The following is a 13,929-nucleotide window of genomic DNA, read 5'->3' on the forward strand; positions in this document are numbered from 1 at the left end:
AATTATCTTAGAAACATGATCGAAATGAAAATGGCAACCAAAGCTAGTTTCATCAACACCCTCAAAACTGAATACTCAAAGCATATATATTCTATAAGATTTCATATGTATGATTGTGATATGTATGTATGGATTCATGCACATATACATATATCTATGTATATATACAAGTGTGTACACATATATGAGTGTGTAGCTATAGCTATAGATATCTGGTTAAAATCTGTCTCTCCCTCCCTCCCTGTGATCTCATCACCTGCCTCCAAGAGCTGAGTTTGGAAGCCTCTTTGCTGAAGCTACTCACCAGTTTTCCGCAGTGGGAAGTCATCCTTGGTGTCTTGTGCTCCAGGCAGCGGGTATTTGTAGGACGGGGAGGTTCCGCTCAAAGGTGGAGAGCTTTGATCTAGGGAGGTGTGGTGAGCCGCCCTGCCAAACACAGATAAAGTCACCAGTCAGCAGCACTTCGGGCTTCCTGTGAGACAGAGCAGACGCTCCTAATCGGACACACTCTCCACTTAATGACCCGACTGTAGTCAGAGCTTTCCTTCTTGATGGAGCCATGACCTCACCTGACTACTTTTCACAGAATGATGCATCACAGACAGCGCCATGTCCGACTGCATTTCACAAACCTTTAGTGACTCAGCAGATGCCCCCAAAGAGCCTCCATCCTACTGATCCCCAAGAATGCCCATTGTGTAGTTGGGGAAAGAATCAGGCAAAGTGGTTAGTTCCATCAGGGACCTTGTCAAGAGACTTTCAATAACCCTCCATTGTTATGTGCATTTTATGTTTCTCTAAAGAAATATGCTTTATTTTTATAAATAAAAGGGGAAAGCAGTATTTATATATTGGAGGGTATAGATATTTGATAAAAGAGAATGAGGTTACTTCGATGTAACTTTTCAAAAATAATCTTATCAATAACCACATATCATTAAGCAGCATAAGAAGGAGCAGGATATACCTCTATTTTCCTGGCAAGAATAGCAGCTTCATGCCTTAATAGAAAAGTTTAGTAACCAACTGCTCTCCTAACAGAATTGAGCACTTATAGATATGCCTTGATAAAAAAAAAATGCCATATCAAAAAGATGTGAGTGCCTTGCTTTGAGAAGCTTGAAGATCAATGTAGACCCTTATTTACTTCTTATTTCTCAGACTAATTCCGGTTAAAACGATCCCTCCAATAGCACGTGGTTTCATCAGGAAAAAATACACCATAATTTGTAGCAAAGTAGATCAAATATTGGAGTTAGAATCTGGGCAAGAATCCTATCTCCAGTACTTAAGCCTTGGTTTCTTCATTTGCAAAATGGGACTGATGACATTAACTTAACTGACATGGCTGTTGGAAGGATCAAATGGGATCTCACATGTAAAGCTTTTTGGAAAACCTAAACACCATAGAAATGCTAGTCAACATCATTTTTCTTATTTTAATATTACCCACTTATGATAAGTCCAGCTGAGATGGCCTGGGCAAAAGTTCTAAATCTATTGAAAAGATCTGCCAAATAAGGGCGTTTTATTATATATATGTATATATATACATATACATATATATATATATATATATATATATATAATTTTAAGAACTCATTTTATAAAAACAAATTAAACCACGATTATATCTAACAGCTTCAGGCAAAATAGCTGCTCCACATTATGAGTTATCCCCACTGAAAACATTTCCCAGTTATCTATCTTACCTGCTCCCCTTCTATTCTTATACCTCCTCAAATGATCCTATTTATACATTTAGATGATGTCCCTCTCTTCCCATTCACCCCTACTAAGGAGAAAATAAGCTCCCCTAAAGCAAGCACCGATTTTCATTTTGTGTTTTTTTTTCCCCCTCCAATGTTTACTACAGTAATTGGCACACAGTAGGCACTTAATAAATGTTTATTGGCCAAGATGAATCTGATCAGGTAATTCAAATTATATGTACAACTACAAATTGTGCAAAAAATACAATCCAACTCAGCTTGGGCTGGCTTGTCCATGGCAGGGCCTTTGAATGGACATAAGACATCACGTTAATTCCTCATGCTCTCTTCACATATCCTTTCTCCATTCTGCAGAACAGGAAAGCTATTCCTCTTTCTTAAGAAACTACTATGGGTCTTTGCATTTAATATGGGTGTCTTTTTTTTACATGAGATTATCTACTAAGTAACTGCATTAAATGGTAAACAATATATCTCAGTGGAAAAGGGAAGTCCCAGGAAACATTCTGGAGCGGGATAAGCCAAATCGTCATCAGGCAGGGTCTGAGGTGAAGGTTATAAAATACACATGCTGGGATGTCTAAAATTGGCCAGCCACTCTCTCTCTTTTGATTTTTATTAAGACAAAAAGAGGAGCAATTTTTTTAAATGCACTTTCTTCAGGTATAATAATATTTAACAATTCAATCCTCATCCTCCAGCCAAACAACTCCTCCCTAAAAATATGAGTCCAATTAAATGAGGAAATCATTTTACCCTCTAAGTTCGTTTCAGTCGCAGAAATATAAACACATCAGAGGCTCTACATTATGAGAACATTTCTGCCTTATTCTTTGAGAGTTTGAAACCACATAATTTCAAAACACAAAACCAAATTTAATTGCTACAGATATTTTTTTGAGAAGAATATTTTTAATTTCTAAAATATAAGTATCCTAGATTTTAAACCCAGAACAGGTTTACTACTGTCCTAATTCATTCAACATATGAATTTACACAAAATCCCACTTTGTCAAATGAGTTATTCTGTGGGCCGGAGGCAATTTGTGAGTTAAGTTCTTCAACCACTCCCAAATAACTCATCACTTATCTCTTCTGGAGGAGACATTTCCCAGTGGCTCTCCTCACCATGTAACCTGTGGGCTTTACCCTGTGGCTGTGGGCTTTGATTCTGAAGTTCCAGGGCACCTGCCAAAGCCAGTTAAGTATGGGAAGCATGGAGGGGCAATGAAGAAAAACAGCCAGATGCGAAAACCTACGTGTACCAGAGCTTGGGGTGGCGGCTCACGGAATGGTTCTTTCCGTTGGTGGGAGAGTCCTTGGTGGCCGACTTGCTCAGCAGGAACTCCTGAAGTTTCTGCTTCACCTCGGTGCTGGCCACAGCTCCTGCGCCACACAAACACACACAACATCTGAGCCGGGGCGCGCTCTCCTTCCCCGAGAAGGTGCAAAGAAATTTAAAATGGCAAAACCCAACCCAAGCAGCAAACGGCTTAAGTTCTGCGAAGAAAGTAGCTTTTGGATCTCGGAACCCAACAAGCTCAGCTTGGAAAAGAGGCACATTAGGGGAAGGGAAGTTTCAAAGCCAGAAGTTTGGGGGAAGAGGGATCACCTTTTCTGGATTTCTCCTATATTTCTATTATGGAGCCTCTATAGATTTGTCAAGTTCATTTACTTTAAAAAAGGACAATCTGCTTATTTCTCAATATTTTATGCCCTGGCTAATGAGATTGTTCTCTCCATCTCAGATCATCATTAGGCTTCTAATAGCTAATCCTGCTTGTCCCTTACGAGGCGGGACAGCTGTGGGCAGCATCTCCAGCTCAAGCAACGCGGCTTCAACTTGTTTTTAAACTGGCTTCATTTGGGAATTATTTGGATCTGTCTCCCTCTTGTGGACGTCACTTTACAAGGAGTCTCCTTTGGTCTCCCCAAAGTCCAAGCTCCAGAAACACCTCAGAGCAGGGGTGACTGCAGAAAATCCTGAAGCTGGGAGAGAGGGGGTGAAATGGGGTGGGAAGGACTGATTATATAATCTCTTGATGGAAAGATACCAAAGTACAGTCCAATTTAGAACTCGAATCATTCAAAATGAACATAGGCTCACTTTTTAATGCACTCAGCAGGATGGCTAACAGATCACCGAGGCTGTGGAACTAATGCCAATTAATCAAGCTTTACATTTAAAAGTCTTTTATCTTTCATTGATTTTTTCACTGAAACCAGACAAATATGAGATTTGTCTCTTTTTCCTCCCATGAGAATAAGCCACGCCCAAAGCTAGGGAAGGGGGGATAGAATGCACACATCAAGGTGAGGGGAAGATGGAGCTCTCTGGGCCAAGCTTCTTACTTTCTCGCCCTCTCTCCTTGCCTCGGAGAGGGGGAAGCTGCTGCTGCTCCCGCCGGTGTCTCTCCACCTCCTGCTCCTGACGCTGCTGCTCCAATTTCTGCTCCTTCTCCAGAAGTTCCTGCTGCTGCTTTATAGCTAGAAGTTCCTGTTGCAACTTGCGAGAAGAGAAAGACATGAGAGTTTGGAACATGCCGGGGTCCTCCTGCTGTCGGCCAAGCTGGAGTCTTCCCCCATTTGGGCTGCAATAGAACTTTGCACTTCTTGGTTAATGAACTCAAAGCTGAGTACCAAAGGGGAAGGGAAAGAGAATGAGGAGGAGAGGGAGAACGAGGGGAGAGAGGAAAGAAGAGAGAGAAAAGAGGAGAGTGGCAGAGAAAGAAGAAGTGAGAGAGAGTGAAAGAGAGAAGGGGGGAGAAGAATGGGGAAAAGACAGGAAGAAGAAAAAGAATGAGGGATACAAAGAGAAAGAAATATAGGGAGCTGAGAAAGAAAAGGAAGTGGTTGGCCAACATACTGTATGCATGAAGCTTATTCTGATAACTAAATCTGATCAACTGAAAATAAATAACTAAACCATCTTGGTTCAGGGAGAAAAGTAGAAAGGAACAGAATAGTCTTGTGAAATCTGAGTAAATCAGTGTCCCTTCTCTCATCAGAGAAATTGGAGGCTTGCACCAGGGGCCAGAGCTCCCTCCCAGCCTTTCCACATCTCCACAGGCAGGCAGGGCTGAGAAATGGGACAGCAGCAGCTGACACTGGGTGAAACTGGGAACTGCCCTTAATCCTTACCAACCAGGGGACTCTCCCATGCCCCAAAGCTAACAAGCTTTAAGTAACATATACAGGAGTCAAACCCAGGTCCCTGATGTGACCTCTTTTCTCCTAGTCATGGGGGCAGGTGCCATCTGCAGTAGTTCTCTTCACTCTGTGCCCTCCCAATTAGTAACCACCTTCCTAATTTGTTTTATTCTGTACTTCTCTGGTGTCTTATCCCAGTCAACAAGCATTTATTAAGCATCAGTTATATGGCAGACACAATGGTCACTAGTGGCAGTAAAAGACAAAACTGAAATATTTCCCACCCTCAAGAAGCTAACATTTTATCTGGCGACATTTCCTCTGCCAAAAATATCACCAAAAACCGCCTGGGGAGGAAGCTCACAATGGATCCTCAAGAGCAAGAGAAGGATTCTTCTTCCTCCAGAGAAATCAGCATGGTCACCCAAAGGCCTGGCCTTTTATAGGTCTTTCTTTGAGGGCTCCGTGGCAGGGCCATACCTCAGAGGCCCCAACAATTCCAGAGGTGCTGTGTGCATCCAATGGGATACGGTTGTTGAGTAGCATCCTTAAATGAGATTGTGGGATGACTGCATTAGAGCTAGAAAGAGCTCCAGGAGAGAGGTTGAGGCTGATCTGCATAATTATACTTCACTTAAATCCAATTCAAGCTCAAGTCAAGACATCAGTCTTCTTTGAGAATGAAGTACAATTCTCCAATTGATAAAGCGTCAAAGGATATGAACAGACAATTTTCAGATGAAGGAATTAAAGCCATTTCTAGGCACATGAAAAAATATTCTGAGGTGCACACCTCTTAGATTGGCTAAGATGACAGGAAAAGATAATGATGAATGTTGGAGGGGATCTGGGAAAACTGGGACAGATACATTGTTGTTGGAGTTGTGAATGGATCCAGCCATTCTGGAGAGCCATCTGGAATTATGCACAAAAACTGTGCATCCCCTTTGCTCCAGCAATGCTACTACTGGGTCTATATTCCAGAGCGATCATAACAAAGGGAAAAGGACCCACAATTGCGAGAGAGAGAGAGAGAGAGAGAGAGAGAGAGAGAGAGAGAGAGCTCAAGGACCCATAGGCAAACCCATGCTCCTTTGCGATAAGGAAAGGGAAGCAATGAAGCAACTCCAAGATCTGGTGTCCCTGTGTGCTACATCCCAGCATCTCTCTCATTATCATCCTCATTATTGTCATCATCACCATGGTACCTGTTATTCTTAATGTTAACAATAAGAAGAAGCATGGCTAATAAGCTTTATGGGATTCAAACCCAGGTCTCCAATTCCCCACATCACCCCTTTTCTCTACATCATCCTGTCAAGGACACTGCATAACCTGAGCCAGTCTTTAGTTTGCTGAAGCCTCAGTTTCCTCATCCGGGAAGCTAAGGAGCCATCACTGATGTGAGAAAAAGCAACTGGAAAGTGATGGATGTCCAGCAACCAGGGAATGGACAAGATGGCATTGAATAGAAAAGTCACAGGACGCTAACATGCTCTAAAAATGATGAAGAGGACAGGCTTGGAGAAGGATCTGGATGAACTGAGAAGGAGGAAGGAGAACCGTGTGTATCATAGCAAGAATATTGGAAAGGTGAACCCACGGGCTGATCATGGTTCCAGAACTGGAAGATACGGTTCCAGAACTGGAAATCCATTCTTCCAGAAGAACTAGGGATAAAACCCAGCATTCACTTTTTGACAGAGGGGACAGATTCCCCCGAGATATATTTTTGGACGTAACCGATACAGGAATTTATCACTGGGGGGGTTGTTTTTCTTTCTTTCTCAAGGTGGGAAAGATGGGAAAGGGAAAACAGGCAGGTTTTTAATTGCTTTTTTCACAAAATAAGGATCAATTCATCAAACAGTTGTTCCATACAAGGGAGCTAGATAGAATCTCTCTCATTATTCACATGGCAGCAGCGTGGTGCTGGTACCCATAAAGCTCCCAGATAAATCGCCATCCTTCAGAAGAAGTCATGTCACCTGGGAATTGCATAATTGAGCCAGGTTTCCCTGTCACACACCCAGGTGCTGCTCATTCTCTCTGAGCCCCCCCTTGATGGCTGGTCATGAGCCCCTCCCTCCCCAAAGCCAGGAGAGGGGGGAAGAGAACGTGGGCTACCTTGATGTGCTCCTGGAGCTGAGCCTGGTGCTGCCTCGTCAGGTTTTCATGCTGCTTCTGGAACTCGGCGATGAGCAGCTGCTTCTGCAGGTGTTGCTGCTGCTGGATGAGGAGCAGTTCCTGCTGCAGCTGCTTCTCCCGGAGCACAGGGTCTACCATGGGCATCATCATTCTGAGATCTGTCCTCAGGTCCAAGGGGGAGACGGGGTCCAGGGTCACAGGAACCTCTGACTTCACTTCCACTGCAGGGGACAAAGGAACAAAGAACCGAGTCACACAGGGTGATGACTGAAGCTGAATGGACAGCAAAGGCATCATTGAAAGCCTGAGCTTTAGGAGGAAACTCCACAAAAACCCAGGAGTCCTTTGCATACACTCGGTGAGTGTCAAATCAGACAAAATCAAGTTTACCAGAGAGAAAAGCATTCACCCAAAGAATGTAACTAGGGTCAGGGGAACGGAGCTTCTTCTTAGGGTGCTGAATTTGGTGGGATCCAAGTGTACTCAGACCACTCAGGGTCTTTGAAACACCAGAGTTCAGCAGCTAGTTTGCAATGGCAGAGCTTCCTGCCCAGTTGCTGCCGGGCCACATTTACAATCATAATGCACACCCCAGCAGGGGTATAGGTATAGACTTCAGAATCCTGATCATATCACTTCCTCCCCCTTTAAATGAAGAAGCACGTTGGGCCACTATTGCCCTTTTTGATGGGGATGCAAAACATTGCCTGCTCCAGTTCTGTGGACGAATCTGCGCCCTGGAAGCTGAAGACAGAAACAATGTTGGATGGCGGCCAGAATTCTGAGTGCCACGTGCTCCCTCTCTGTGGCCTTCTGGGGGTTTCTGCACCTCTCACTTTCCTCAGCTGAAAATGGTGGGCCTGAAATTAATGGCCTCTAAGAATAAACCTTTGGATTAAGTGGGTCAAGGAAAGGCCATCAACTTGAAAGGGAAACTGCCACAGAACTGAGAAAGATAAGTAACTCAATAAAACACCGGTCTTCCATCAAACGTGAAATGAAAGAAAACAATCGGTTTCAAACAGAAAAAATGTGGGGAAGGGGTAGAAAGGATGAACATTATGTGCCAGCCACTAAGCATTTAACAAATATTATTTCATTTGATCTTAACAACATTTGGAGGCAAGTGCTATTATGATGCTCTTTTTACAGATGAGGAAACTGAGGCAGAGAGCAGTTGAGTAGCTTGCCCAGGTCACAGAGCCAGTAAGGGTCTGAGGCAAGATTTAAATGCAGGTCTTCCTCATTCTAGGCCCAGCACTCTATCCACTGGGCTACCAGTTGCCTCTATTGATTCCCCAGTTTTTCTTTTTTGAATTGAAACCCCCTGCATAGTTTGGCTTCAAGCCACCTCATCCAAAGCTACTCCCCTGCAAGCAATCTACATTCCTGTCAAATTAGACCAGCCTCCTAAAGGACAGCCCTTGCCCCCCTCAATATCTAGGCAGCTGCCGCCCCTGCCTGCCCCTCTCCCTGCCTCTGCCTCTTGGAATACAGTTTCCTCCAAGATTAGACTCTATACAAGGACTTCTCTGATCCTTAAGGAGAATACACATCATCCAGACCCACTTCTGGCAGAATAGAACCTTCTTAAGGGCTGGCACTATCTCCCTTATGTCTCATATCTTGGTACCTAGGACAGTGTCTGCACGCAGCAAATATTTAACACTTGTTGAACTAACTTGACAATCACATCAAAGAGCAGCACGTCTAGTCGGATGAGAACCAAAGATCAGACCCAGCTCAAACAGCACAGGAGCCTTCACTCAACGGGACCGGACAAGCAGGCAAGTGGTGACTCAGCTTCCGCTATAAGACATACAGCAAGGAAGGGAGAGCCCGAAATTGTCGGCTGTACAAACATACATACACATATGCACACACACATATGCATGTGGATAATTATATACACATATGCATATGTACAGACAAATACACACATACTTTATGTGACTTTTTTTTATTGTGCGTTCCAAACTATCTTTTCCCCTCCTACCTCCCTTGAAAAGGCAAGCACTATTCTATGAATTACACATGTGAAGTTATGTAAAACAGATCTCCATATTATTCATGTTGCAAAGAAAGAAGAAAAAACACAATGAAAGCAAAAAATATATATATACTTCAATTTGTGCTCAGAGTTCATCCATTCCTTCCCTGGAGATGAATAAATAGCATTTTTCATCATGAGTCCTAAAGGATTGTCTTGGATCACCGTATTGCCGAGAATAGCTAAGTCCTTCACAGTTAATCACAGTTACAATATGACTGTTACTGGGTATAATATTCTACTAGTTCTGCTCACTTTACTTTGGATCAATTCTTCATTCTTCCCAAATTTTTTTGAAACCATCCTGCTCATTATTTCTTATAGCACAATAGTCTTTCATCATGATCATATACCACAAAGTGAGTTGCTAAAAATATTTTTGTACATATAGATCTTTTTCCTTTTCCTTTGATCTCTTTGGGATACAGACCAACTAGTGGTATTGCCACATTAAAGGATATGCAGTTTTCATAGCGCTCTGGACAGAGTTCTAGATTTTTTTTCCAGAATAGTTGAATGAGCGCACAATTCCAATAGGGCCTTAGTGTCCCTATTTTCCCACATCCTCTCCAACATTTGTAATTTTCCTTTTCTGTCAGGTTAATCGATTTATTAGGTATGAGATGGTACCTCAGACTTGTTTAATTTGTATTTCTCTAATTAATGGTGATGTATAGCATTTTTTCATATGACTACTGATAGCTTTGACTTCTGAAAATTTTTAATTCATATCCTTTTGCCATTTATCTATTAGGAAATCTCTCTCTCCCTTCCTCCCTCCCCCCCCTTTCTCTTTCTCTCTCTCTCTCTCTCTCTCTCTCTCTCTCTCTCTCTCTCTCTTTCTCTCTTTCTCCCTCTCCCTCTCCTCCCCCTCCCTCCTCCCTCTCTTTCTATATATATATACACACATATATGTGTATATGTATAAATTTGACCCAGTTCTCTATATATTTGACAAATGAAGCCTTTATCAGATAAATCTGCTGCAAATTTTTCTTCTCCAGTTTTCTGTTTTCCTTCTCATTTTGGCTGCATTAGTTTTGTTTATGCAAAATCTTTTTAATTCCATGTATTCAAAATTATCTTTCTTACTTGTTATGACGCTCAATGTCTTGTTTGCTCATAAACTTCCCTTTTCCATAAGTCTAACAGGTATATTTTCTATACTCCTCAAATTTACTTAGGATACCTCTCTTTGTGTCTAAATCATTTATTCATTTTGACTTTATCTTAGTATTCAGTGCAAAATGTTGCTCTATGCCTAGTATCTATCCAACTACTTTTCAGTTTTCATAGCAATTTTTCAAATGTTGAGTTCTTGCCTCAGAAGCTGGGACATTTTGGTTTTTCAAATACTAGATTACTTAAGTCATTTACTACTATATATTGTGAGCCTAATCTATTCCATCACTCTTTTTCTGAACTAGTAGCAGACTTTTTTTTAATTAATTAATTTATTAGAACTTTTTATTTACAAAACATATGCATGGATCATTTTTCAACATTGGAACCTTCTGTTCCAAATTATCCCTTCCTTCACCCCACTCCCTCCCCTAGATAGCAGGTATTCAAATACATGTTAAATATGTTAAAATATATGTTAAATCCAATATATGTATACATATTTATACAGTCATCTTAGCAGACTATTTTCATGATTAGCATTTTGTAATATAGCTCAAGATTTGGAACTACTAGGGCTGACTGCACTTTTGAACTGTTCTCATTATGAGCAAGGTTTTCCAGTGGCCCCTTTGCAACTTCCCCCCCATGGTTGCTGGTTCTGTTCTCTGGGACTCCCCAGAAGAACCCCGCTGCCTCCTCATGGAACAGCCCTTTCAATACCTGAATGAAGCTAACGTATTTCCTTTGATTCCTCTCTGGGCCAACTCTGACCAGATTCTTCCACAGATATTCATGAACTCAAGACCTTTTCACAGCCTATTGGTTCCCTCCTCTGGACAGCAATATATTTAACCTGGCTTCCCAGGCTAGGAAACTTCCTAAATAAGATGGTGACAAAAGCCTTCATCCTATAAAACATGAGCAAGAGAACTCACTGTTCCTTGTAACGTCAAGGGCCTTAACCTCAAAGATCCTTTTCCACTTAGAGATGGAGGCTCAAGCTAGTTCTTACTCATTATTAGAGCTGTTGTTGTGGGGACGCCTTTCAAGCCTAGCTCAGGCTGGATGGAAGAGGAGTTTCCTTCCCATTTTACAATTCTGTGGTTACTCCAAATAGCCAGTCCTGGAGAATGTCAATGATAGCCTCTCATCAGAGTTCAAAAGGCCATACTGCAACTTCTACTCTTTACATGGAAATCCCAATAAACAGAGATCAGAATTCAGCCCTATAAACACAAAGAGAACTTAATCTTTAGAGATGCATGGGGCATAGGAGACCCCACATGTCTATTTTGTCTGGTTTTCTTATAGTCAATAAACTGGAAACATCAACCCTTTAAAAATGCACATAGAACACACACACACACACACACACACACACACACACACACACACAAAACCAGTTCTTTCTCCTTTCCAATAAATCTCCCAAACCCCTGAACCAGTGACTGAAACCTCAAAGAGTAATTTGCCTTCTTAACCCACTATCCCAACAGAAATGATTGGGTCTAACTGCTTGCTTTTGTTCAGAGTCTAATCACTAAATTGTGAAAAATCACCCTCAACTTACCCAAAGTGCTAGTGATTATAAATAATTGCCCCAGACCGAGAGAAAGCGGCAGGCAGGATCCCAGTCTTTCATCCAATTTATTCAGCAGCCATCCACATTCCATTTGTCTAGACTAAATATAGCAGCATTTATACAAGAAATCAGGAGTGCTAACCGGGAGCAGAGAAAAGACATGAATATTTCATCAAATACAGGGCAGCCTGGCAGTCGGCAGATGGACGGAAGAGCTCGGGGCTGGTCATCTCTGGCCTGCTGGACACAAGACCGCTCCTTGGAAAACGGCTCATTTGTAGTCAATCTCCGTCAAGTCATGCGGCCAAAGGCATCTGTTCTGGGTTCGGTTTGGTTTTTAACATAAATTGTGACAAAGGTTCCTCTCGCTCAAAAAAAGAATGATGAGGTTTTTGATGAAGAGGTAATGAATGGAATCCAGAGAAATGTGAGCAACACTCCGTAGGAGCTGGCTGCTTCCGGACGTTGCCTGGTGTCTGATTCCCGTTTCCAGCACAGGGTGGCACAGAAAACCACTGTCAATGGCTGCTAAGTCAGCACCATGAGCCCAAAAGCAGCCCACCAAGAAACCCTAACCAATGCGGTATCATCCCAGGATAGGGGGAGCTTAGGTCCCTCATCAGCAAATGTGCACTTTGTGTCTGCAGGGATTCAAATGCCTCCGAGAACAAGTGGTTTGTTGTATGGGGGAAGGAGAGATAGAGAAAATGAGCTACATACAAAGAAACACAAAGAGACAGAGAAACACAGAGACACAGAGAGACACAGAGACTCAGAGACAGAGAGACTCAGAGACAGAAAGAGACAGAGGCACACAGAGTCAGACACAGACATATAGAGACAGGGACACACAGACACACAGAGAGATTGAGACTAAACAGGGAATTAGTTTAAAGGACTTATTATCACTTACGATTTTAGAGAATTGCCAAAAGTACTGAAAGAGGAAGAAACTAAATTAAATTTAATTATATTCTACTCAAACTAAAGTTTTTTATTAAGTGCCTATGGGCCTAATACTGTGTGTGAAAAGGAAGAAACATGTGAGCACACAAAGATAAAAATAAAACACACCCTTTCTTTTATGAGCTTATATTCTTTTGGGAGACAATAACATGATTATAGATAAGTTGATTATATATATATATGCATATTATATATATATATACTGTAATATGCAGCATTATATACTATACATACACACACAGCTATATGTGTGTATACACACAAAACAAATCAAACAACTGGGAAAACCAGATTAGGACTCTTGTAAGATGGGGCTCTTCCACTGTATTTTGAAGGCAGCAAGCAGGAGCTCCTAGAGGCAGAAATGGGAAGTAAAGGCACTCCCAGTTGGGAAGATGGTCTTTGGAAAAACAGGAGAAGAAATGCTTTGCCTGAAGAATAGCACAGAGAGCAGTTATTCTGAGGCTCTGTGTATACAGGGAGGAATCCCCCCATAAAGTTAAATCAGTGTAACAAAACACTCAATGAAGAGCAATTTGTTGTCCACATTCCCCAAGCCCTTTGTGCCCAACGTGCTTTCACCCCTCATTGTACCCTCCTGGAATCACTGGAGATCCCCCTTCCACAAGAAGCCCATCCTGACCTCCTTCAGTACCTTCCCTCTGCTGATGACCTCTAGTCTATTTTGTCTATATCTTCTTTAGGCAGAGTAATTTGCTCATCGGCTCCCACCAACAGCCTGGGAACTCTTTAAGAGCAGGGTCTGTCTTTCTTTGTCTCCCTATGGTTTAGACACACAGTAGGCATTTAATTAATTCTTGTTATCTAACAGAAAAGTTTTGTTTTATCCTAGGGGCAATAAAGAAACAGAATCTCTTAGAGACAGTATTACTCATTTTCTGGTAACAAACATTTGGTTAAGTCCTAGATAAAAATTTCTTTTCCTATACAAAAATCTATCAAAATCTGAAGACGGGCTTTAGCAAATGACAGCCAAGAGATCTAATCTTCCACCAGACAATTAATAAGACAGTAAAGAACGTGTGATAAAAGGCCACCCTGCAGCTGAAGTCATGACTCAGAAGAGCCATATTTGTGACATGGAATCTTCTGATCAGCTCTTTAAGTCTAGTTACTCTCAAGAATTCCAAACAAGAGTGGCAAGGAACTGGAAA

At 41.9% G+C, this 13,929-nt stretch overlaps 1 protein-coding gene across 12 annotated transcripts in view; it reads right to left on the reverse strand.

Moving 5' to 3' along the window:
* The window catches only part of HDAC9 (histone deacetylase 9), a 673,520-nt gene that overhangs the window by 414,940 nt on the left and 244,651 nt on the right, over positions 1–13,929 (reverse strand). For 6 of the 12 annotated variants that reach the window (XM_031940668.1, XM_031940669.1, XM_031940664.1 and 3 more), the window contains exons 3-6: positions 7,011–7,252; positions 4,086–4,239; positions 2,993–3,119; positions 305–426 (exon numbers count right to left, since the gene is read on the reverse strand). In XM_031940668.1, coding sequence (XP_031796528.1) covers positions 305–426; positions 2,993–3,119; positions 4,086–4,239; positions 7,011–7,252 — 645 coding nt within the window. The remainder of the gene's footprint in view (positions 1–304; positions 427–2,992; positions 3,120–4,085; positions 4,240–7,010; positions 7,253–13,929) is intronic. The other 6 variants (XM_031940665.1, XM_031940673.1, XM_031940671.1 and 3 more) reach the window with 3 other exon arrangements.

The sequence above is a fragment of the Sarcophilus harrisii genome, chromosome 5, assembly GCF_902635505.1.
Source record: "Sarcophilus harrisii chromosome 5, mSarHar1.11, whole genome shotgun sequence".
Lineage (NCBI taxonomy): Eukaryota > Metazoa > Chordata > Mammalia > Dasyuromorphia > Dasyuridae > Sarcophilus > Sarcophilus harrisii.